Here is a 25,103-nt window from a genome sequence, read left to right as displayed (position 1 = left end):
TACAGTCCACCTTCCAGACGGGGGCAGTGGCACGTTGGGGTCTCTCGCCGCGTACTGATTTAGAGAGGTTCTAGAATGGAAGCTCAGTCACGATCATCGATCCGGGCTCAGGAAACAGGTCAGCTCAGCACCTCCATGTCAGTTCTAGAGGTGGGGGGGCGCAGCTCTGGAAGAGCTCTGCTTCTAGACCGTGAACGCCAGCATCGTTCTGTGCTGCTGAGGGCTGCTTCCCCTTCTGAACTGGGCCTGGGTGGCATTCTCTCTCCTAGACGGAGGCTGGACGGTGTCACTTCTTTCTTTTCCTGGATCACTGGGGGTGGGGGGACATCTCTGTTATCTTCCCTCTCCCCATACTTTTCCCTTCCTGTTCCTGCCTCTCCAGACCTACTCGGGGCTGTTCTGCGTGACGGTCAATCCCTACAAGTGGCTGCCCGTCTATAACGCGGAGGTGGTGGCCGCCTACAGGGGCAAGAAGAGAAGTGAGGCCCCACCCCACATCTTCTCCATCTCCGACAATGCCTACCAGAACATGCTGACAGGTAGGGATCTGCCCTTAACCTTAACTATACCCCAGCCATAACCTTAACCTTAACTATACCCCTAGCCATCACCATAACCTTAACGACACCCATAGCCATAATCTGAACCTTAATTATACCCCCAGCCATAACCTTAACCTTAACTAATAACTACACCACTTTTTATAAACCTAGCCATAACCATGACCTTAACTACAAAACTATACTCCTTTGTATACTCCTGCCCATAATCATAACCTTATCCCCAACCATAATTATAGCCTTAATACTCACTATGCTCCTAGCCATAACCTTAATTATATTCCTAACCCCTAACTAGAACTTTAACTATATCCCTAACTATACCCATAACCATAACTTTATCCATAAAAATAAATATCACCCTAATCCTACCGTAACCATAACCTTATCCTTAACTATAACCTTAACTATACCCCCAGTTCTAATCACAACCTTAACTGTACCCTTAACTATACTCCTAAGCAGAACTTTAACCTTAACTGCACCCCAACCTGGATCCCTGACTATACCCCAAAGCATACGCCCTAACCTGCACTCCTACCCAGCTACATCCTTTCCTGCTCTGCTCTCCAGCACATGCTGATGGGTTATGGAAGTCCACTCTGATCTGGGGTGGGAGGACTGTGGGGTGGGCAAGACGGAGCTACCTGGCTTCTTTCCACCTCATGCCTTTTTCTCCTCCCCTTCTTCCCAGATCGGGAGAACCAGTCCATCCTCATTACGTGAGTGTCATCCCCTCCGCATTGCTTCCTCTCCTGTCCTCTCCCCACCATGGCCCCTCACAAAATCACTGTACCCCAAAACACTAAACAGCCACCCCAAAGTCTTAACCCTTCCTGTATTGCAGCACCGACCCATCAAGTTTTAGCCCCACCCACTAAAGTTTTAACCTCCCTGCCCCAGCAAATTCTTAACTCCACCCCGTCTCTGAAGTCCAGACGCCCGAATTCTGCACATCCTCCCGCTTCTCCGGCTCTGGGGGCGGGTGGGACCCAGGCGGGAGGTGGCATGTTTGACTCTCTCCCCTCCTGCCTCCAGCGGAGAATCCGGGGCGGGGAAGACAGTGAACACCAAGCGGGTCATTCAGTATTTCGCAGTCATTGCGGCCATCGGCGACCGCAGCAAGAAGGAACAAGTAGACAAGAGCAAGGTGCGTCTCCATGTGGCTGGCAGAACCGGCCATCTGCGCTGGTATCCAGAGACCTGTCCCCTTGTCTGTCCATCCAGCCCGGCATCAGTCGGTCCATCCCCGGCCTTGAAACCGCCTGTGTGCATCCATCCGTCCATCTGTACCACCATCTACCCGTCCATCTGTCCAGCTGCACAACCATCTACCCATCCCATTCGTCCATTCATCCATCTGTCTGTACAGCTATCTATGTGTCCATCCGTCCATCCATTGTACAACCATCTACCCATCCCATTCGTCCATCCATCCATCCGTCTGTACAACCATCTATGTGTCCATCCATCCATCCATCTTGTACAGCCATCTACCCATCCCATTCGTCCATCCATCCATCCGTCTGTACAACCATCTATGTGTCCATCCGTCCATCCATTGTACAACCATCTACCCATCCCATTCGTCCATCCATCCATCCGTCTGTACAACCATCTATGTGTCCATCCATCCATCCATCTGTACAACCATCTACCCATCCCATTCGTCCATCCATCCATCCGTCTGTACAACCATCTATGTGTTCATCCGTCCATCCATCCATCTGTACAGCCATCTACCTATCCCATTCATCCATCCATCCATCCGTCTGTACAACCATCTATGTGTCCATCCGTCCATCCATTGTACAACCATCTATGTCCATCCATCCACCCATCTGTCCTTCCATCCATCCATCTGTACAACCATCTACATGTCCATCCGTCCATCCATCCAGCTCCACAACCATCTACACAGCCCACCCATCCATCCATCCATCCATATGTACAACCATTTATGTGTCCACCCATCCATCCATCCACATAAACACCCCTCCATCCACATCGGTCTGTCTAATCTCCATAACAATGCACACACCTTCTCGTTCATCCATACCAGTGCATTCCTTCCTTCTTTCCACCTGTCCATCCTTGTACCGGTCTGTCCATCCTTTTTCTTGTGTCTGTCTGCATCCATCTCCATCCCCACATCTTTGTTCTCATCTATCTGTCCTCTTCCCTGTATTCATCTGCCCATTGTGGTGGAGTGGGGAATAGGTGTGTGTCTCACAGAGGGTGGGGGGCTCCTGCTGAGGGTAACCAAGGCGACCAGGTGACACCTCTGGGTTGCAGACAAAGGGGGAGGTGGAGCCTGAGGGGTTTGAATTGGAACTGGGAGTTGGAAGCAGTGAGTCTGGGCTGGGAGAGAGAGAGACACAAAGGAGGGGGCCAGGCCCCAGCTCCGGGGGCCCCTCGGGGCCTCATCTCCCCAACATGGATGGGACTGGCTGTCTCTGCCGGCTGCACTGACTCCTCTGTACGATGCTGTGTCCTGTCGGCTCATACACCCGCTGTTCTCCTGCCGAGTGAGAGTCACATCTCTTTGTTCCCCCTTCAGGGGACCCTGGAGGATCAAATCATCCAGGCCAACCCCGCACTGGAGGCCTTTGGCAACGCCAAGACCGTCAGGAATGACAACTCGTCCCGATTCGTGAGTCTCCTGCAGCTGGGGTGGAAGTGGCGCCTGGGGGAGGAATATGGGGCTGTGCCTGGGGTGGGAACTCTGGAGACAAAGCCACGGGTCTGTGTCTTGGATGTGCAGGTCTGGGGAGGAGATTATGGTGCGGAGAGCTGTGGGGAAAGAGGTTGTGTGGTTCTAAGTCTAGGAGAGAGGTCTGTGTGGTTGCGTGCAGGGTGGAAGTGTCTTTGGCTGAGAGGGCTGGGGGGCAGTGGCTGTGATGGGGGGCTCTTGAGGGAAAGAGCTCGTGGGGCTGTGTCACGTGGGAGATTTGGGGTGAAGTCTATGAGGTTTGAGGTCTGAAGGGCTGTGTATGGGGTGCGGGGGTTGTGGGGCTCAAGCAGTGGAAAAGGTCTGAGGGTTTATCCCTGTTGCATTACCCCCTAATTCTGGGTGTTCTCCCTCCATCCCTCTCCCTCTAGGGTAAATTCATCCGGATCCATTTCGGGGCAACGGGGAAGTTGGCTTCAGCTGATATAGAGACCTGTGAGTGTGATAAATGTCCATGTTCTCTGCTTCCATCCTCACGGTTCATGATTGTTCTTTGCCTCTCTCACCCTCTCTGTTCCACTTTCCCTCAGATCTCCTGGAGAAATCCCGGGTCATCTTCCAGCTCAAGGCGGAAAGGAGCTATCACATCTACTACCAGATCCTGTCCAACAAGAAGCCAGAACTTCTGGGTGAGAATCTTCAGTGACCCAGGCAGATTGCACTCAGGTGGTGTCATCTTTTTGATCACATTGACTTGAGAGGTCTCCAGAGAAGTTGGGTTGAATGATCTCAACTCCTGCCCCACTGAATGTCTTCATGTCTACTTGAGTTGGTCTCGTTGCCTGGCTTCGCATCTTCGTGAGTTGAGTGGGGTGACCACAAGTCTTGTTAAGGTGACGTGTAAATCGGTGTTCCCTTGAGCCTGAATCAATGGGCGTGGCCTCCAGTGCCCCTGCACTGAGTCTGTTCCAGTTTTAATGAGACGATAAACTCTAGAATCCTTAAACTGAGTCTTGCCAGTAGAGTGAAATCGCCGGATGTCGTGTTGATTTGAAATGAGCTGAGAGGGCTCACATCTTAGCATGTTTAGAAGAGGCATCAACTCTTGTTGAGTTCCACAGCTTCTGGGCTTGTTGGGTTGAGTTTAGTAGCTTCCAGTCTAGCTGTGTCCTCAAGTCCTGTTGAATCTGGATGAGTTGACCCATGTTAGGTTGAGTGGCTTCAAGCGTTGATGAGTTAAACTGAGTAGCCTCAAGTCCTTGACCCTTCCTTGCTGAGTGGGTTTGGTGGAGTTACATCTTCACTCTTTTGTTGAGCTGAGTTGAGTTGGGGTGGGTAGACTCCTCTTTCGTTCAGTTGAGTTGGGGTGGGTAGACTCCTCTTTCGTTCAGTTGAGTTGGGGTGGGTAGACTCCTCTTTCGTTCAGTTGAGTTGAGTTGGGGTGGGTAGACTCCTCTTTCGTTGCGGTGGGTAGATTTCCCCCTAGGAAGCATCATATAGGGAAGGGTTTCCTGTACATCAAGTAACCCATCAGCTTCCCTTTGCAGACATGATGCTGGTGACCAACAACCCCTATGACTACGCTTTCATCTCCCAAGGAGAGACCACGGTGTCTTCCATCGATGATGCAGACGAGTTGTTAGCCACCGATGTGAGTATATTTTGGGGGCTAACAGGGCAGCAGGAGACTGGAAGACTCTTGAGGGACCAGTGGCTAGGAAACCAATGTGTGTCTTCTTCAGTTGGAAGCAGTGACGTTTTCTTCCTCTCCCGACAGAGTGCCTTCGATATCTTGGGCTTCACTCAGGAGGAGAAAAACTCCCTGTACAAGCTGACTGGCGCCATCATGCACTTCGGGAACATGAAGTTCAAGCAGAAGCAGCGTGAGGAGCAGGCCGAGCCCGACGGCACTGAAGGTGAGCGCTGGTGGCGATAAGGGTCCCTGCTGGGTCGGGGCTGGTCATGCCTAGGACTGCGGGGAATGGAAGAGGAACAATGTCTCCTTTGCTTTCCTAGAGGCTGACAAATCCGCCTACCTGATGGGGCTGAACTCGGCCGACCTGCTGAAGGGGCTGTGTCACCCACGGGTCAAGGTGGGGAACGAATATGTGACCAAGGGGCAGAACGTGCAGCAGGTGAGACCCCACCTCCTCCTCCTTTTCTCATCTCCTTTCCTCCACTCTTATGGTGTCTTATTTTCCCTTTCACTCTTTCCTTCTCTCTTTCATTTCCTTCTCTTTCCCTTCTTCTCCTCCATGGCTTCCCTCTGTCTACTGAAGTTTTATTTTATTCTTTTACTTTGTGTGTTACTTTCCTGGGTGTTTCATGTTTATTTTCAACTCTTTCTTCCACTCTTTCTTTCACTGGAATTGAGCCTGGGCCATGGGAAATAGGTGGTCCTGAGCCCAACCCCGTGATATTCAGCCTCCCAGATCCCCAGAGCAGTAGGTAACCAGGTCATCTGTAACCCCCAGGTGGCTTACGCCGTAGGAGCCCTGGCCAAGTCCGTGTATGAGAAGATGTTCAACTGGATGGTGACCAGGATCAACAACACCCTGGAGACGAAGCAGCCGCGCCAGTATTTCATCGGGGTGCTGGACATTGCTGGCTTTGAGATCTTCGATGTAAGTGACCCCCTCCAGCAGGGGGCGCTGTGGGGATTAGGGAAGGAGCACAGGTTGTGGTGGGGGAACACCCAGCAGGAGGGGCTGTAGGGAGTGGGGTGGGGACACCAGTTGGGGGACAGTTCATGGCTACTCCATCTGCAGCCTCTCCCAGTAATTGTGGTGCGCTGGCTGTGGTGCAGTTCCTTTCTTCCTCCATTAGGTGGCTCCATAGAGAAGCACCACCCAGTAGGCATAGTTACACTCTGGTATGTCTACCACGGATGGCTCTGTGGTCTCACCAAACCTGGTGGGGGGGGGGCATTTTTGTTCTCACACGTCTCTTCCTCCCCTTCTTCCTCCTCCGTAGTTCAACAGCTTCGAGCAGCTCTGCATCAACTTCACCAATGAGAAGCTGCAGCAGTTCTTCAACCACCACATGTTCGTGCTGGAGCAGGAAGAGTACAAGAAGGAGGGGATCGAGTGGGAGTTCATCGACTTCGGCATGGACCTGCAGGCCTGCATCGACCTCATCGAGAAGGTACCTCCTGCCGATATTCCCATCGCGATCCTCTGCACGGCCACTGGAGAAGGATCTGAGTTTGTGTCGTCCTCATCATCACTCGTATCTTAGGGATGTAGAACTGGGTCAGCCCCTCATATCGTCCCCTTCATCAGCTCTGTCCCCACATCAGTTCCCCACCCACTCCTGGTTTTGAACCTCCCTCCGTGGATGGTCAGAAACATCTAATTTCCCGCCTCAGCGGATCCCTGGCCAGTTGGTTCTGTTTTGTTCTTGTGCTGGGCTGAGTGTGGGACATCCCAGATATTAAGGCAGGACCTACAAGAATGTGTCCAGGAGAGAATCCTGTTCTCCAGAGCAGCATTCAGATGCTTAGCTCTGAGAATGGCATTTTTGTTCCTCCAGCCCTGGCCTCATTCATTGGTGGAAAACATGAGGCAGGGTACAGGAGACAGAGATGGTGTTCAACCCAGAGCTGGGCCCAGGCTGGGTTTTGACCAAGGCAGGATCCTGCGGGAACAGAATTGAAGATTTTCTCACGTGAGGGTCAGAGTTAAGGGTAAAGAGGCATCCTTAATCCTGGCATTGGAGCCGGTCTTTGCTGTTTAATAGCTACGGTAACTCCTGCTCGTCTGTGTCCCGCAGCCCATGGGCATCATGTCCATCCTGGAGGAGGAGTGCATGTTTCCCAAGGCGACGGACATGACCTTCAAGGCCAAGCTGTTCGACAACCACCTGGGCAAGTCAGCCAACTTTGGGAAGCCGCGCAACGTCAAGGGCAAGCAGGAGGCCCACTTCGCCCTCATCCACTACGCCGGCACAGTGGACTACAACATCATCGGCTGGCTGCAGAAGAACAAAGACCCGCTCAACGAGACCGTGGTGGGGCTCTACCAGAAATCTGCTCTCAAGCTCCTCGCCCTCCTCTTCGCCAACTACGCCGGGGCTGACACACGTAAGACGCACCCTCCCTGCTCCCCTGACCTGTTGGCTCTGATCACCAGACCCCGCTCCTCCCCAGGGGTCCCAGCTCCCCCAGCACCGACCTAACCGCTGGGCCCCGCTCCCTTTCTCTCTCCCACAGCTCATGAAACCGGGAAGGGGAAAGGAGCGAAGAAGAAAGGTTCATCTTTCCAGACGGTGTCGGCCCTGCACAGGGTGAGGGGCTAGGCAGGGAGGTGGGCTCGCGGGGTTCCTTCTCCGCTCCGTCTTTCGCCAGCCCACCCACCCGTCCATTTCTCGCCCACCCCCAGGAGAACCTGAACAAGCTGATGACCAACCTGCGCTCGACTCACCCCCACTTTGTCCGCTGCATCATCCCCAACGAGACCAAGTCTCCAGGTGAGCGGCAGGGTCCACCACACCTGGTTGCTGAGGGCTTTTTGGAGGGAGGGGACATGGTTAAAGGGGTGGGGGGCGTGGCTACAAGGAAGGGGAGGAGCTAAGGGTGTGGCTACGGGGAGAAGGGCGTGGCTGGGAAATGAAGGGTAAATGATGAGGGTGAGGAGACTGAATTTTCACGGGCTGTCCTGGTCTCTGTTGCCTTCTGTCCCTCCCCAGAGCTGAGAGGGCGTGGCTAAAAGGAGAGGGGCGGGGTCAAGGGAGAGAGGGACGGGGTCGTTTTGCATAAATTATCCACTCTCCATTTCTCCAGAGGGCTGAGGGGCGTGGCTTGTGGAAGAAGGGGCGTGGCTACATGGGAGGGGCGTGGCTTATCAATTGTGCCCCCCTCTCTCTCCACCCCACTCCGTCCCTCCCCAAAGGGGCGGGGCTAAGGATGGGGGGTGTGGCTTGGTGGGACGGGGCGAGCTGTTATTTGCATGAATAAGGCATCTCCTCTCCCCAGAGGCAAGGGGCATGGCCTGGAGGTGAAGGGTGGGGCCGGTGGTTGCGAGGGTCCACCCTTTCCACCACTAACCCCCCGTCTCCCGGCCCGCAGGAATGATGGACAACCCCCTGGTAATGCACCAGCTGCGCTGTAACGGGGTGCTGGAGGGCATCCGCATCTGCCGGAAGGGCTTCCCCAACCGCATCCTCTACGGGGACTTCAGGCAGAGGTGGGTCCCGCCCCCTGGGCACTGCTGCAGGGGAAGCTCGCAGCGCTGGGGGGGGAGGGGCGGAGAGCTGCGGGGTCGCTCACGGCCCCCTCCCCCCAGGTACCGCATCCTGAACCCCGCGGCCATCCCCGAGGGGCAGTTCATCGACAGCCGCAAGGGGGCGGAGAAGCTGCTGGGCTCCCTCGACATCGACCACAGCCAGTACAAGTTCGGGCACACCAAGGTGAGGGGGAGGAGCCCGCCGGGATGGGAGAAGCCTGTGGGGGGTGGGATGCCACCTAGCCACACCGCCAGTGAGCAGGGATGATAAGGGAGTCATTGGCCTGTGGGGCGGTGTGCCAGACTGGTGCTGGGGGTCATTGGGCTGTGGGGCGGTGTCCCAGACTGGTGATGGGGGTCATTGGGCCATGGGGCGGTGTCCCAGACTGGCGATGGGGGTCATTGGGCCGTGGGGTGGTGTCCCAGACTGGCGCTGGGGGTCACTGGGCTGTGGGTGGTGTCCCAGACTGGCGCTGGGGGTCACTGGGCCGTGGTGCGGTGTCCCAGACTGGCGCTGGGGGTCACTGGGCCGTGGGGCGGTGTCCCAGACTGGCGCTGGGGGTCACTGGGCCGTGGGGCGGTGTCCCAGACTGGCGCTGGGGGTCACTGGGCCGTGGGGCGGTGTCCCAGACTGGCGCTGGGGGTCACTGGGCCGTGGGGCGGTGTCCCAGACTGGCGCTGGGGGTCACTGGGCCGTGGGGCGGTGTCCCAGACTGGCGCTGGGGGTCACTGGGCCGTGGGGCGGTGTCCCAGACTGGCGCTGGGGGTCATTGGGCCGTGGGGCGGTGTCCCAGACTGGCGCTGGGGGTCATTGGGCTGTGGGGCGGTGTCCCAGACTGGTGATGGGGGTCATTGGGCCCTGGGGCGGTGTCCCAGACTGGCGCTGGGGGTCATTGGGCCGTGGGGCGGTGTCCCAGACTGGCGCTGGGGGTCATTGGGCCGTGGGGTGGTGTCCCAGACTGGTGATGGGGGTCATTGGGCCGTGGGGCGGTGTCCCAGACTGGCGCTGGGGGTCATTGGGCCGTGGGGTGGTGTCCCAGACTGGCGCTGGGGGTCATTGGGGTGGGGGCGGTGTCCCAGACTGGCGATGGGGGTCATTGGGCCGTGGGGTGGTGTCCCAGACTGGCGCTGGGGGTCACTGGGCCGTGGGGCGGTGTCCCAGACTGGCGCTGGGGGTCATTGGGCCGTGGGGCGGTGTCCCAGACTGGCGCTGGGGGTCACTGGGCCGTGGGGCGGTGTCCCAGACTGGCGCTGGGGGTCACTGGGCCGTGGGGCGGTGTCCCAGACTGGTGCTGGGGGTCATTGGGCTGTGGGGCGGTGTCCCAGACTGGTGCTGGGGGTCATTGGGCCGTGGGACGGTGTCCCAGACTGGTGCTGGGGTCATTGCATTGATGTGGGTATTTCATTGGCTGTCCCAGGTGTTCTTCAAGGCCGGGCTTCTGGGGCTGCTGGAAGAGATGCGAGATGAACGTCTCGCCCGGATCATCACCCGTCTCCAGGCCCAGTCCCGGGGGCTCCTCTCCCGGATCGAATTCAAGAAGATCCTAGAACGCAGGTAGGGTGGGGCGTGGAGGCACCGGGGGAACCAGGGTTGTGGGGAAGCTCGGTGGGGGACTGTTACAGGGACGTTCGCAGCTCCCACTCACGCAGCCTCCCTCCTTGGCAGGGACGCCCTGCTGGTGATCCAGTACAACATCCGGGCCTTCATGGGCGTGAAGAACTGGCCTTGGATGAAGCTGTACTTCAAGATCAAGCCGCTCCTGAAGAGCGCGGAGACGGAGAAGGAGATGCAGACCATGAAGGAGGAGTTCGCGCGCCTCAAGGAGGCGCTGGAGAAGTCGGAGGCCCGGCGGAAGGAGCTGGAGGAGAAGATGGTCTCCCTGCTGCAGGAGAAGAACGACCTCCAGCTGCAAGTGCAGGCGGTGAGTGCTGGACAGGGTTGAGCTGAGGTTCCCCGAGGTTGGTTGGATGAATGACCTCAACGCCGATTGGGCCATGAATGTTGGGGATCTCCCAGTGTGAAGCCTTGCTGATGCCTCCACTCCGTCTCCCTAGGTTTCGGAAACTGGATTCCCTGCTCTATCCTTGAGCCCCATGCTCCACCTACCCATACGTCTTTCTTCCCTACATTCTCTCCATCTCTTCTCTGGTTTCCTTTTAGGAGCAAGACAATCTAGCAGATGCCGAGGAGCGCTGCGACCAGCTGATCAAGAACAAGATCCAGATGGAGGCCAAGGCGAAGGAGCTGACGGAGCGGCTGGAGGATGAGGAGGAGATGAACGCTGAGCTGACGGCCAAGAAGAGGAAGCTGGAGGACGAGTGCTCAGAGCTCAAGAAGGACATTGATGACCTGGAGCTGACCTTGGCCAAGGTGGAGAAGGAGAAACACGCAACGGAGAACAAGGTGAGGGCAGAGATGGGAGTTTGACTTCAGATGAGTGATATCAAGGCTAGTTGGGTTGGCCATGATCAATGCCATGGATTGGGCTGTGTGGAGTGGCCTCAGCATTGGGTTGTGTTGCATGCCCTAAAAATTGATTGGATTGGGTTGGATCAGGTTAGGTTGAGCGTTCTCCAAACTGGTTGGGTTGGACTGAGTGGACTGAAGGATGGTTGAGTTGGGTTGGGTGAGCAGCCTGTTGAATGACTGGGTTTGGTTGGTTGCTTGGCTTGTGGAATGGTTGAGCTGGGTTGGTTGAGTTGCCTGTGGAATGACTGAGTTGAGTTGGGTTGATTCAGTGGCCAGTGGAATGACTGCGTTGGGTTGGGTTGTTTTCTTGGCTTGTGGACTGGCTGAGTTTGGTTGGTTGAGTGGCCTCTGGGATGATTGGGTTGGGTTGATTGCTTGGCTTGCGGAATGGTTGAGTTCAGTTGGCTGCATGGCCTGTGGGATGACTGGGCTGGGTCGGTTGCTTGGCTTGTGGACTGATTAAGTTGGATTGGTTCAGTGTCCGGTGGAATGACTGGGTTGGGTTGGGTTGGGTTGGTTGCTTCGCTTGTGGGATGGTTGAGTTGGGTTGGTTGAGTCGCCTGTGGGATGACTGGGTTGGGCTGGGTTTATCGAGTGGCCTGTGGGATGGTTGAGTTGGGTTGATCAAGTGGCCTGTGGGATGATTGGGTTGGATTGGGTGGTTGCTTGGCTTGTGGACTGGTTGCTGCCAGTCTCTGGCACTGAGCTTCACTCATTGGACCACCTAATATCTAAAGCCACATGGTTTCTCTTCCCGCAGGTGAAGAACCTGACGGAGGAGATGGCCGGGCTGGATGAAATAATAGCCAAGCTGACGAAGGAGAAGAAAGCCCTACAGGAAGCTCATCAGCAAGCGCTGGATGACTTGCAGGCCGAGGAGGACAAAGTCAACACCTTGAGCAAAGCCAAAGTCAAGCTGGAGCAGCAGGTGGATGATGTAAGTACTGGAAGTCTCAGGATGGGGCTGAGGAACTAGAGGGCATTTCTCCTCACACATTGGTGACTCCTTAAACTCTGGGGCATCTTGTGTCTGGAGAGGTTATCTCTGAGGTGGGACCAGGTAGGACCTGGTGGAGACCTTAGAGCTGGGTGTCTCCGAGGGAGGGTCATCCATGAGGATCTCCTCACTGGGAGGTTTTCCTCTCTGAGTACCCCCTCGTGAGTGAACCCCAGAATCCTGGGTTCATTCTCTCTCTCAGCTGGAGGGCTCCCTGGAGCAAGAGAAGAAAGTCCGCATGGACCTGGAACGAGCCAAAAGGAAGTTGGAAGGGGATTTGAAACTGGCCCAGGAGAGCATCATGGACCTGGAGAATGACAAGCAGCAGCTGGATGAGAAGTTGAAAAAGTGAGGGCCCCGATGGTCTCGCTCCCGGCCCCTCCTGCTCTAGCTGCTAGACCCCGCTCGCCTCCGAGAGCAGCAATAGAACTTGTTTTCTGTCTCCCTCAGGAAAGACTTTGAGCTCAGCGCCTTGAACTCACGGATTGAGGACGAGCAATTGATAGCTGCCCAGCTCCAGAAAAAGCTCAAAGAGCTTCAGGTGAGGCTGGGGTGGCTTGTTCGCCACGCAGTCCCCCTGCTCCAGTCTAGAATGACTCCATCAAAAGCCGAGAACCAAAGAGGGACCGGGAGGGTCCCCTTGTCCGTCTCTCAGAAAATGTTTCTTCCGCCCCAAAAGGAGAAGAACCTCAGACCACTCTGAGCCTGTTTTCCTTTGGTTCTGGCACTGAGATTATGCACGCCATCCCCTCGAACAGCCGCGCGTTTGCTTTGGCACTGGGGGTTCTAGAACCATTTGAAGGCATCCGTTTTCCGATGGAATGGGAAAGCTCTAGAACGCATGTTCTTCCTCCCCTGCTCTAGAGTGGCCACGCGCCCTTTTCGCGCCTGGGCTGTTCTCGGACCTGCAAGTGTTCCTTTGCTGATCTAGAACCTCTGCATTCCGCCCAGCAGAGTCGAGCGTTCTAGACCCAAATAAGGCCCTTTGCTTCTGGGACCCAAGGTGTTCTTTCCAGGGCTCTAGAATGGGCTAGGTGCGGCAGGCAACGCTGGCTAACGGCTGAGAGATTTTCTAGCACTAGAGTTCTAGCACGGGAGAGGTTCTGGGCCCCTCTGAGCCGGTGGGTCTCTCTCTGGTGGCAGGCGCGCATCGAGGAGCTGGAGGAGGAGCTGGAGGCGGAGCGCACCGCCCGGGCCAAGGTGGAGAAGCTGCGCTCGGAGCTGTCGCGGGAGCTGGAAGAGATCAGCGAGCGTCTGGAGGAGGCGGGCGGCGCCACCTCGGTGCAGGTCGAGCTGAACAAGAAGCGGGAGGCGGAGTTCCAGAAGATGCGGCGGGACCTGGAGGAGGCCACGCTGCAGCACGAGGCCACGGCCGCCACCCTGCGCAAGAAGCACGCCGACTCGGCGGCCGAGCTGGGCGAGCAGATCGACAACCTGCAGCGCGTCAAGCAGAAGCTGGAGAAGGAGAAGAGCGAACTCAAGCTGGAGCTGGATGACGTCAGCTCCAACATGGAGCAGCTGGTCAAAGCCAAGGTGGCCGGGGGCGGGTCCAAGGATGGGGAGGGGCCAGATGGAGGGGGAGGAGCTGTGGAGAAAGGGGCGGAGCTGCAGCTGCGTGACCGGCCTGGGCATGGGAGGAGCTACTGACTCCAACTTGAGCACCAGCGCTCAAGGCCAAAGTGCCCAATCGGGCCAACCCGGGGGAAGGCGGGGCCTTAACTAATGGGCGGGGTCAGTGCTGCAGTGGGAGGGGCCTCTTGTTCTGCCAGCCCCCTGGTGGTTTGGGGTCCCTCTTTCCTGCTGCTCCTTCATCCCCCTGTTTCCCTCTTCACCCCCCGGCGCTGCCCCGGCCCAGGCCAACCTGGAGAAGATGTGCCGCACGCTGGAGGACCAGATGAACGAGCACCGGACCAAGTGGGAGGAGGCACAGCGCCTTGTGAACGACCTCACCACCCAGCGCGCCAAGCTCCAGGCTGAGAACGGTGAGTGGGGACCCCGACACCCTGGGACCCTGCAACCCTCATACCTCACAGCCCTGACACCCCTGAGACCCTACACCACTGGTACACAATCCCCTCCACATCATACACATCAACCCATCACTCTTCTCCCCATCCTCTGCCCCTCTCTGGGGCCCCCCAAGTCTTACCCCCAAGCCCTGTGCCCTATGTGGAGCTCCCTCACCCCCAGGAGCCCCCTCCTATCACCCCCGAGCACTGGGGCGGGGATCTCTGCAGTGCATGGGTCCCTATTCGTCCCTTTCTGCCCTGCGCCAGGCGAGCTCTCCCGGCAGCTGGATGAGAAGGACGCCCTGATCAACCAGCTCACGCGGGGGAAACTCACCTACACCCAGCAGCTGGAAGATCTCAAGAGGCAACTAGAGGAAGAAGCCAAGGCAAGGGCCAGGCGGGCAGGGGCTGTGGGTTGGGAGTGAGGGGCAATGGCAGGGCCAGGTGGGCAGGGGCTGAGGGTCGGGAGTGAGGACCACCAGCAGAGTTCTCCACCCACCCCCACAGGCGAAGAATGCCCTGGCCCACGCCCTGCAGTCGGCCCGGCATGACTGCGACCTGCTGCGGGAGCAGTACGAGGAGGAGACGGAGGCCAAGGCCGAGCTGCAACGCTCCCTCTCCAAGGCCAACTCCGAGGTGGCCCAGTGGAGGACCAAGTACGAGACAGACGCCATCCAGCGGACGGAGGAGCTGGAGGAGGCCAAGTGAGTGGCCGGGCGGCTTCCCTTCTGACCACACCCACCGCCCTGTCTTACCCCGTCCTCAGAACGGGTCTAGAGTGGTCCAGAGCCGCCTTAGAACACCAGGGTCTGATGGGGCCAGTCAACACTTTGAACATTTTCTGCTGGGGACTTGTCTAGAGCAGTCTAGAGACATCTAGAACACCAGGATCCAATGGGGCCAGCCAACAGTTTGGACATTTTCTGGTGGGGATTTCTCTAAAGTAGTTCGTTCGTTCTTTCTTTCTTTCTCATTCACTTGTTCTTTCATCCATTTGGTCATTCTTCCATTTTTTGTTCTTTTTCCTTCTTCCATGCATTCTGTTCTCCTTTTTCATTTCTGTCCCATTCTTTCTCTTTTCTCCTTTCCTCTTCCTCTCCTTTATTTTTTCTAGTCCCTTCTTTTTCCCCCATGTTTTGTTCTTCCTGTTCATTTTTTTCCTTTCCTTTCCTCCTGCCTCCTGAGCTCCCCATTCCTCCTATCTCTCTATTTCCTTCCATCTTCCAGTGAAGGTTTGTGTATCTCTTTGTTTCCCAGCATGGACCTGAAACTCCTTTTGTCTTGAGTGGTCTAGATCGTAAGGTACCCACATGTCTGCCCAATGTCATGGCCATATACAGTGGTGAGATTGTCTTTAATAGAGTAGAGCCATCGAGAACATAAGGCTTCCTCCCACCAGGACAGTGTCTTGGTCACGTATCAGGAGGAAATTCTCCATGCTGGTCTAGAGCTCTCTATAACATAACACTCCCATGTATCAAGTGGGTGTCATGGCAATTTTCTGTGGGGAACTTGTCTAGAATGATCTAGAGCACACGGATCCCATGCACCAGGCCAGAGTCACCAGCTTTTATCGGCAGGACCCTCCTGTGCCTCCAAGGCCCAGGGAGGTGGGTTAGGGGCCAGGTTGCTCTTTGCTGACCAGCGGTGTCCGTCGCATCCCCCGGCGGCAGGAAGAAGCTGGCGCAGCGGCTGCAGGAGGCGGAAGAGGCCGTGGAGGCCGTGAATGCCAAGTGCTCGTCACTGGAGAAGACCAAACACCGGCTGCAGAACGAGATCGAGGACCTGATGGTGGACGTGGAGCGGTCGAATGCCGCCGCTGCCGCCCTCGACAAGAAGCAGAGGAACTTTGACAAGGTGGGTGTGGGGGAGAGGGAGAGAAGGAAGATGATGTAATGGGGGAAGAGGGGAAGGAAGGAAGGAAGATGATGTAATGGGGGAAGGAAGGAAGGAAAGAAGGAAGATGATGTAATCGGGGAAGGAAGGAAGATGATGTAATGGGGAAGGAAGGAAGAAGAAGATGTAATGGGGAAGGAAGGAAGGAAGGAAGGAAAGAAGGAAGATGATGTAATCGGGGAAGGAAGGAAGATGATGTAATGGGGAAGGAAGGAAGGAAGGAAGGAAAGAAGGAAGATGATGTAATGGGGGAAGGAAGGAAAGAAGGAAGGTGATGTAATGGGGGAAGGAAGGAAAGAAGATGATGTAATGGGGGAAGGAAGGAAAGAAAGAAGGAAAGAAGGAAGATGATGTAATGGGGGAAGGAAGGAAAGAAGATGATGTAATGGGGGAAGGAAGGAAGGAAGGAAGGTGATGTAATGGGGGAAGGAAGGAAGGAAGGAAGGTGATGTAATGGGGGAAGGAAGGAAGGAAGGAAGAAGAAGATGTAATGGGGAAGGAAGGAAGGAAGGAAGGAAAGAAGGAAGATGATGTAATCGGGGAAGGAAGGAAGATGATGTAATGGGGAAGGAAGGAAGGAAGGAAGGAAAGAAGGAAGATGATGTAATGGGGGAAGGAAGGAAAGAAGGAAGGTGATGTAATGGGGGAAGGAAGGAAAGAAGATGATGTAATGGGGGAAGGAAGGAAAGAAAGAAGGAAAGAAGGAAGATGATGTAATGGGGGAAGGAAGGAAAGAAGATGATGTAATGGGGAAGGAAGGAAGGAAGGAAAGAAAGAAGGAAGGTGATGTAATGGGGGAAGGAAGGAAAGAAGATGATGTAATGGGGAAGGAAGGAAAGAAGATGATGTAATGGGGAAGGAAGGAAGGAAGGAAAGAAGGAAGGTGATGTAATGGGGGAAGGAAGGAAAGAAGATGATGTAATGGGGAAGGAAGGAAGGAAGGAAGGAAAGAAGGAAGGTGATGTAATGGGGGAAGGAAGGAAAGAAGATGATGTAATGGGGAAGGAAGGAAGGAAAGAAGGAAGATGATGTAATGGGGGAAGGAAGGAAAGAAGGTGATGTAATGGGGAAGGAAGGAAGGGGTGGATAAAATAGAGGGAAAAATAGAAAGCAAATGAGAGACAACATCAAGGAAGGAAAGAAATAGAGCCAAGGAAGTCAAAAAACAGTCCTCAGCAACCAAGAATTGGGTATTTCTGGTCAGAAAACGTTCTGGTTTGGGTTCCTGAGTGGTGAACGATATTTCTTCCCCCAAAAGGGCACATCTCTACCCTCCTCCCATCTCGTTCTCCGTTGGGAGCTGGGAGGATGAGACTGTCCGTAATGTCTCTGAGCTTACCAGGAGACTCTGACTGCAGTCTGGAAGAATCAAACCTGGGCGTGGGGTTTTCTGGTTGGACGCTCTTGACTCAGAGCCCAGGGGAGAACACAACCTGGTAGCTGGAATCATAAAAATGACGTGTTCAGTCTCAAAATGAGGTGGGAATATTTAACAGACAGAGGGGTTGATGTGTAGAAGAACCAGCCTAGGCCCACGGTGGTTTCTCCATCCCTTGGCGTCTTTAAATCAAGAACAGGGGCCTGGTAAGACACGTTCGACCTCGTCTGTGAGATGGGGGCTGGAGGGTGGGGAGCCTGGGCTTATGGACAGGGAGAGAAACCGAGGTAAGGGAAGGAAGGAAGGAGTGAGAGCTGGAGGGAGCGGGACTGGGAGCTGGGAGTTTTCTCTGCTGGGCCGAGGGCTCCTCCCTCGCAGTGACTCTCTCACCGACTCCTCGCCCCCAGATCCTGTCCGAGTGGAAGCAGAAGTTCGAGGAGTCGCAGACGGAGCTGGAGTCGTCGCAGAAGGAGGCGCGATCGCTCAGCACTGAGCTCTTCAAGCTGAAGAACGCCTACGAGGAGTCCCTGGAGCACCTGGAGACCTTCAAGAGGGAGAACAAGAACCTACAAGGTGAGACCTCCCCGGCGCCCCCTGCCGAGCCCCGAGCCCCCCTGCCCCACTCCCCGCAGCCCAGCGCCCCCTGGGGTTAGACGCTCTCCCCCCAGCGCCTTGGCTGAGCACCGCCCCCTCACCCCACAGAGGAGATCTCAGACCTGACGGAGCAGCTGGGAACCAGTGGCAAAACCATCCACGAGCTGGAGAAGGTGCGGAAGCAGCTGGAGGCAGAGAAGATGGAGCTGCAGGCAGCGCTGGAGGAGGCTGAGGTGAGCGGCCCGGCTGAGTATGGCCACCGGGGGGGGTGGCGCCAGCTCGATCGCATCTGGTTTCATTTTCCTCATTCTTCTTCCTGCCTGCCACACTTGTGAGTCTTCTTCCTTCCTCCTCCCGTTACGTCACCTTCCTTCCTCCTCCCGTTACGTCACCTTCCTTCCTTCCTTCCTCCTCCCGTTACGTCACCTTCCTTCCTTCCTTCCTTCCTCCTCCCGTTACGTCACCTTCCTTCCTTCCTTCCTTCTCCCGTTACATCACCTTCCTTCCTTCCTTCCTTCTCCCGTTACATCACCTTCCTTCCTTCTCCCGTTACATCACCTTCCTTCCTTCCCCCGTTACGTCACCTTCCTTCCTTCTCCCGTTACATCACCTTCCTTCCTTCCCCCGTTACGTCACCTTCCTTCCTTCCTTCCTTCCCCCGTTACGTCACCTTCCTTCCTTCCCCCGTTACGTCACCTTCCTTCCTTCCTTCCTTCCCCCGTTACGTCACCTTCCTTCCTTCCTTCCTCCTCCCGTTATGTCACCTTCCTTCCTTCCTTCCTTCTCCCGTTACATCACCTTCCTTCCTTCCCCCGTTACGTCACCTTCCTTCCTTCCTTCCTTCCCCCGTTACGTCACCTTCCTTCCTCCTCCCGTTACGTCACCTTCCTTCCTTCCTTCCTTCCACCTCCTGTTACGTCATCTTCCTTCCTTCCTTCCTTCTCACGTTACATCATCTTCCTTCCTTCCTTCCTTCCCCCGTTACGTCATCTTCCTTCCTTCCTTCCCACGTTACATCACCTTTCTTCCTTCCCCCGTTACGTCATCTTCCTTCCTTCCTTCCTTCTCACGTTACATCACCTTCCTTCCTTCCTTCCTTCTCCCGTTACATCACCTTCCTTCCTTCCCCCGTTACGTCACCTTCCTTCCTTCCTTCCTTCTCCCGTTACATCACCTTCCTTCCTTCCCCCGTTACATCACCTTCCTTCCTTCCCCCGTTACGTCACCTTCCTTCCTCCTCCCGTTACGTCACCTTCCTTCCTTCCTTCCTTCCACCTCCTGTTACGTCATCTTCCTTCCTTCCTTCCTTCCCCCGTTACGTCATCTTCCTTCCTTCCTTCCTTCCACCTCCTGTTACGTCATCTTCCTTCCTTCCTTCCTTCTCACGTTACATCATCTTCCTTCCTTCCTTCCTTCCCCCGTTACATCATCTTCCTTCCTTCCTTCCTTCCTTCCCCCGTTACGTCATCTTCCTTCCTTACATCATCTTCCTTCCTTCCTACCTTCTCCCGTTACCTCATCTTCCTTCCTTCACCCGTTATATCATCTTCCTTCCTTCCTTACATCATCTTCCTTCCTTCCTTCCATCACTTCCTTCCTTCCTTCCTTCTCCTGTTACGTCATCTTCCTTCCTTACATCATCTTCCTTCCTTCCTTCCTCCTCCCATTACGTCATCTTCCTTCCTTCCCCCATTACTTCATCTTCTTTCCTTCCTTCCTCTTCCTGTTACATCACCTTCCTTCACCCATTATATCATCTTCCTTCCTTCCTTCCTTCTCCTGTTACATCATCTTCCTTCCTTCCTTCCTTCCTTCACCCATTATATCATCTTCCTTCCTTACATCATCTTCCTTCCTTCCCCCATTACGTCACCTTCCTTCCTTCCTTCCTTCTCCCGTTACGTCACCTTCCTTCCTTCCTTCCTTCTCCCGTTACATCATCTTCCTTCCTTCCTCCTCCTGTTACGTCACCTTCCTTCCTTCCTTCATTCAACCATTATATCATCTTCCTTCCTTCTCCCGTTATGTCACCTTCCTTCCTTCCTTCTCCCGTTACGTCACCTTCCTTCCCCATTACGTCTCCTTCCTTCCCTCCCCCATGACATCATCTTCCTTCCTTCCTCCCTCACTCTTTCCTCCCACCCCACAGGCCTCCCTGGAGCACGAGGAGGGGAAAATCTTGCGGGCCCAGCTGGAGTTTAACCAGCTCAAGGCGGACTTCGAGCGGAAGCTGGCGGAGAAGGACGAGGAGATGGAGCAGGCCAAGCGGAACCACCTGCGGGTGGTGGATTCGCTGCAGACCTCGCTGGACGCCGAGACCCGCAGCCGCAACGAGGCGCTGCGGGTGAAGAAGAAGATGGAGGGCGACCTCAACGAGATGGAGATTCAGCTGAGCCATGCCAACCGCATGGCGGCCGAGGCCCAGAAGCAAGTCAAGCAGCTACAGGCTTTGATCAAGGTACCTGCGGGGGGGTCTGTGCGGTGTGGGGTGGTCCTGGTTGTTCTCCTGTCTCATGGCCGGGTCTCCCCCCATCCCAGGACACTCAGATCCAGCTGGACGATGTGGTTCGGGCCAACGAGGACCTGAAGGAGAACATCGCCATCGTGGAGCGGCGGAACAACCTGCTGACGGCCGAGCTGGAGGAGCTGCGAGCTGTGGTGGAGCAGACGGAGCGCGCCCGGAAACTGGCCGAGCAGGAGCTGATCGAAGCCAGCGAAAGGGTGCAGCTGCTCCACACCCAGGTAACACCAGCCCCGGCCCCGGCCCCACCGCCACATAATAGTCTAGAACGTTTCCTCTTCCAGGGTGGGTCTGGATCACAACCACACGGGCTTCCTTTTTCATTAGCGAAGGCCATGGGCGAGGTGGGGCCCCGGAACGTGGCTGGATCCCAGCACTGGGTGGTGGGGAAGGATTCTGGTGTCCTAGTCCTGAGTGCTGAGGGAACCGTGCTGAGTTGTGGTGCCACCTCTGCGGTCCTGTCTCCCCTGGTCTTTCTCTAGAACACCAGCCTGATCAACCAGAAGAAGAAGATGGAGGCGGACCTGTCCCAGCTGCAGTCCGAGGTGGAGGAGGCCATACAGGAGTGCAGGAATGCCGAGGAGAAGGCCAAGAAAGCCATCACGGATGTGAGTGCTGGGAAATGGGGCAGGGGCCTGCCCCTGTGGGGCGCTGGCTCCCACTCAGCCCCAGGGCTGGGACTGGCGGGTGCAGGGCGGCCGGGAGTAACTCTTCTTTGTGGCCGGCAGGCGGCCATGATGGCGGAGGAGCTGAAGAAGGAGCAGGACACCAGCGCCCACCTGGAGCGGATGAAGAAGAACATGGAGCAGACCATCAAGGACCTGCAGCTGCGGCTGGACGAGGCCGAGCAGCTGGCCCTCAAGGGCGGCAAGAAGCAGCTGCAGAAGCTGGAGGCGCGAGTCCGGGAGCTCGAGAACGAGCTGGAGTCGGAGCAGAAGCGCAACGCGGAGAGCATCAAGGGGCTGCGGAAGTCGGAGCGGCGCATCAAGGAGCTCACCTACCAGGTAGCCACCGGGAGGCGGTGGGTCTAGCAGCAAGAGGAGCGGCACACCTGGCGGTCCACTGGTTGTGTGGTCTGGAACATGAGGGTCTTAGAACACGCCCTGCCCCTTGCGATCTAGAACCCGGGCTGTCAACAGCACCCAGTCGAGTACACAGCACCTCCATAAACCCTCATCCTCTCCCCTGGCCTTTTGAGATGTAGCCTCAGCCATGCAGGGAAGGTGGGGGGAATCCAGACCCCCACGGGTGCTTGAGTGTCCAGGTTCCAGAGCCACTGGCCGAATCCAGAATGGCTTTCCCCTTCGCTCTGCAGACCGAGGAGGACAGGAAGAACCTGATCCGTCTCCAGGACCTGGTCGACAAACTGCAGCTGAAGGTCAAAGCCTACAAGCGGCAGGCGGAGGAGGCGGTGAGTGCCCCGGCATTCTAGACCCTCCTCACGGGGCGTTCGGGAAGCGGGACCCACTCCTGCGCCGGGAGATGGCCGGGCTGGTGGACGGAGGAGCGGGCGGGGGCCTGGAGAGCTGATAGAAGATTGATGGCCTCCCCACCGGCCCTTTCCCTGGTCTGATGGAAACCCAGCGGCGGGCAGTTCCACTGGGTAACGCCCCGGTTCTTCTCCCCACCGGCAGGAGGAACAGGCCAACTCCAACCTGGCCAAGTTCCGCAAGGTGCAGCACGAGCTGGATGAGGCGGAGGAGCGGGCTGACATCGCCGAGTCCCAGGTCAACAAGCTGCGGGCCAAGAGTCGAGATATCACTGCCAAGGTGAGTCCCTCCCCCCCCCCCCCGCTTCTCCTGCCCCTTCCCCGCAGCTCTACCCTCCCACTGACCCCCCCGTCTCTCTCTTCCTCCACAGAAGGGGCTGAATGAGGAGTGACTCCCGTCGCGCCCCGCCCTGGAGTCCCAGCGACCGACAGCCCCCGCCCCCGGGGCCCGCTCCCCCTCTCTGGGTCTCGGCGTCGTACCCCCCTGCCTTCGCCGGGCTGTGGAATAAAACGCAATGTACAGCACCAAGCGCCTGGTGTGTGACTCGATGTATGCGCTTCCCACGGCTCGGCGCCCCCTGCAGGGCCCCCGCCCCTGCTCCCACTGCTCCCCCCCACCGCCCAGCGGCCCCTGCACGGCCCCCGCCCCTGCTCCCCTGCCGCCCAGCGCCCACTGCAGGGCCCCCTCCACTCCCCCCCACCGCCCAGCACCCCCTGCAGGGCCCCCCCTGCAGCCCCCCCGCCACCCAGCACCCCCTGCAGACCCCCCGCCACCCAGCGCCCCCTGCAGGGCCCCTGCCCCCTGCTCCCCAGCACCCCCTACTGGGCCCTCCCCTGCTGCCCAGCACCCCCTGCTGGGTCCCCAACCTGGCTCCCCCACAGCAACGTCCTCCTAGGATGTCCCCTGAACTCCTAAATGATTCTCCCTGAGGCTGTGCTGTTGTTCAGTGTCAGAGAGGGGGCCAAGTCAGTCGGTGCCCTGGAGAACGAGGAGCAGCCCTGGGGCAGGTTATTGACTCACAGGCGTCTGCAGCGTGAGCTGTCGTGGGCACAGGCCCGCCAGGACCCACGCGTCCAGGAGGATGGAGATGGATGGATGGACGGACGGATGGATGGAAGGATGGGTGGATATGGAGATGGACGGATGGACAGACGGATGGATGGATGAGTATGGAGATGGATGGACGGACGGACAGATGGAAGGATGGGTGGATGAGTCTGCAGATGGACGGATGGACAGACGGGTGGAGGGAAGGATGGGTGGATGGTTGGACAGATGGATGGATGGATGAATATGGAGATGGACGGACGGAAGGATGGGTGGATGGGTATGGAGATGGATGACGAATGGATGGGTATGGTGAAGGATGGACGGAAGGATGGATGGATGGTTGGACGGATGGATGGATGAATATGGAGATGGACGGACGGAAGGATGGGTGGATGGGTATGGAGATGGACGGACAGACGGATGTATGGAGATGGACGGACAGACGGATGGATGGATGAGTATGGAGATGGATAGACAGACGGATGGATGGAAGGATGGGTGGATGGGTATGGAGATGGATGGACAAACGGACGGATGGAAGGATGGGTGGATGGGTATGGAGATGAATGGACGAATGGATGGGTATGATGAAGGATGGACGGGTGGACAGACGGATGGATGAGTATGGAGATGGATGGATGGACGGATGGATGGAAGGATGGGTGGATGGGTATGGAGATGGATGACTAATGGATGGGTATGGTGAAGGATGGACAGTTGGACAGACAGATGGATGGATGGGTTTGGAAATGGATGGGTGGACAGACAGAAGGATGGGTGGACGGATGAGTATGGAGATGGATGGGTGGACGGATGGACAGATGGAAGAATGGAAGGATGGGTGGATGGATGGAGATGGAGATGGATGACGAATGGATGTGTATGGTGAGGGATGGACGGGTGGACAGCCGGATAGATGGATGAGTATGGAGATGGACGGATGGATGGACGGAAGGATGGGTGGATGGATATGGAGATGGATAGACAAATGGATGGGTATGATGAAGGATGGACGGGTGGACAGACAGATGGATGGATGAGTATGGAGATGGATGGGTAGACAGACAGAAGGATGGATATGGAGATGGATGGACGGACAGATGGAAGGATGGGTGGATGGGTATGGAGAAGGATGGACGAATGCATGGGTATGGTGAGGGATGGACGGGTGGACAGACGGATGGATGAGTATGGAGATGGACGGACGGATGGATGGAAGGATGGGTGGATGGATATGGAGATGGATAGACAAATGGATGGGTATGGTGAGGGATGGACGGGTGGACAGCCGGATGGATGGATGGGTATGGAGATGGATGGATGGAAGGCCAGATGGACGGATGGGCGGAAGGATGGATGGATGGATCTGGAGATGGATGGATGGAAGGATGGGTGGATGGGTATGGAGATGGATGATGAATGGATGGGTATGGCGAAGGATGGACGGGTGGACAGATGGATGGATGGATGAGTATGGAGATGGATGGATGGACGGACGGACGGATGGAAGGATGGGTGGATGGATATGGAGATGGATAGACAAATGGACGGGTGTGGTGAGGGATGGACGGGTGGACAGACGGATGGATGGATGGGTATGGAGATGGACGGACAGACGGATGGATGGAAGGATGGGTGGATGGAGATGGATGGACGAATGGATGGGTATGGTGAGGGATGGACAGGTGGACAGATTGATGGATGGATGAGTATGGAGATGGATGGACGGATGGATGGAAGGCTGGGTGGATGGATGTGGAGATGGATAGACAAATGGATGGGTATGATGAAGGATGGATGGGTGGACAGACAGATGGATGGATGGGTATGGAAATGGATGGACGAATGGATGGGTATGGTGAGGGATGGACGGGTGGACAGCCGGATGGATGGATGAGTATGGAGATGGACGGACGGATGGATGGAAGGATGGGTGGATGGATGTGGAGATGGATAGACAAATGGATGGGTATGATGAAGGATGGACGGGTGGACAGACAGATGGATGGATAGGTATGGAAATGGATGGGTGGACAGACAGAAGGATGGGTGGATGGATGAGTATGGAGATGGATGGATGGACGGACGGAAGGATGGGTGGATGGGTATGGAAATGGATGGACGAATGGATGGGTATGGTGAGGGATGGACGGGTGGACAGCCGGATGGATGGATGAGTATGGAGACGGACGGATGGATGGAAGGATGGGTGGATGGATATGGAGATGGATGGACGAATGGATGG

At 56.4% G+C, this 25,103-nt stretch overlaps 1 protein-coding gene across 3 annotated transcripts in view; it reads left to right on the top strand.

Moving 5' to 3' along the window:
- The window catches only part of LOC142005103 (myosin-7), a 31,250-nt gene extending 8,913 nt beyond the window's left edge, over positions 1-22,337 (top strand). For all 3 annotated transcript variants that reach the window (XM_074982800.1, XM_074982801.1, XM_074982799.1), the window contains 36 exons: positions 383-539; positions 1,255-1,282; positions 1,599-1,710; positions 3,121-3,213; positions 3,663-3,726; positions 3,822-3,920; positions 4,779-4,882; positions 5,009-5,147; positions 5,248-5,366; positions 5,706-5,855; positions 6,205-6,375; positions 7,003-7,312; positions 7,442-7,515; positions 7,611-7,698; positions 8,297-8,414; positions 8,514-8,637; positions 9,872-10,008; positions 10,120-10,375; positions 10,615-10,857; positions 11,684-11,860; positions 12,123-12,268; positions 12,371-12,461; positions 13,064-13,453; positions 13,776-13,902; positions 14,197-14,315; positions 14,437-14,633; positions 15,603-15,786; positions 17,611-17,776; positions 17,906-18,030; positions 19,947-20,255; positions 20,336-20,539; positions 20,801-20,926; positions 21,047-21,322; positions 21,634-21,729; positions 21,953-22,087; positions 22,179-22,337. In XM_074982800.1, the coding sequence (XP_074838901.1) occupies positions 383-539; positions 1,255-1,282; positions 1,599-1,710; positions 3,121-3,213; positions 3,663-3,726; positions 3,822-3,920; positions 4,779-4,882; positions 5,009-5,147; positions 5,248-5,366; positions 5,706-5,855; positions 6,205-6,375; positions 7,003-7,312; positions 7,442-7,515; positions 7,611-7,698; positions 8,297-8,414; positions 8,514-8,637; positions 9,872-10,008; positions 10,120-10,375; positions 10,615-10,857; positions 11,684-11,860; positions 12,123-12,268; positions 12,371-12,461; positions 13,064-13,453; positions 13,776-13,902; positions 14,197-14,315; positions 14,437-14,633; positions 15,603-15,786; positions 17,611-17,776; positions 17,906-18,030; positions 19,947-20,255; positions 20,336-20,539; positions 20,801-20,926; positions 21,047-21,322; positions 21,634-21,729; positions 21,953-22,087; positions 22,179-22,199 (5,475 nt within the window). In that variant the 3' untranslated portion in view covers positions 22,200-22,337. The remainder of the gene's footprint in view (positions 1-382; positions 540-1,254; positions 1,283-1,598; positions 1,711-3,120; positions 3,214-3,662; positions 3,727-3,821; positions 3,921-4,778; positions 4,883-5,008; positions 5,148-5,247; positions 5,367-5,705; positions 5,856-6,204; positions 6,376-7,002; positions 7,313-7,441; positions 7,516-7,610; positions 7,699-8,296; positions 8,415-8,513; positions 8,638-9,871; positions 10,009-10,119; positions 10,376-10,614; positions 10,858-11,683; positions 11,861-12,122; positions 12,269-12,370; positions 12,462-13,063; positions 13,454-13,775; positions 13,903-14,196; positions 14,316-14,436; positions 14,634-15,602; positions 15,787-17,610; positions 17,777-17,905; positions 18,031-19,946; positions 20,256-20,335; positions 20,540-20,800; positions 20,927-21,046; positions 21,323-21,633; positions 21,730-21,952; positions 22,088-22,178) is intronic.
- The last annotated feature ends 2,766 nt before the right edge of the window (positions 22,338-25,103 follow it).

The sequence above is a fragment of the Carettochelys insculpta genome, chromosome 32, assembly GCF_033958435.1.
Source record: "Carettochelys insculpta isolate YL-2023 chromosome 32, ASM3395843v1, whole genome shotgun sequence".
Classification (NCBI taxonomy): domain Eukaryota; kingdom Metazoa; phylum Chordata; order Testudines; family Carettochelyidae; genus Carettochelys; species Carettochelys insculpta.
This window is presented reverse-complemented; position numbering and strand designations above follow the sequence as displayed.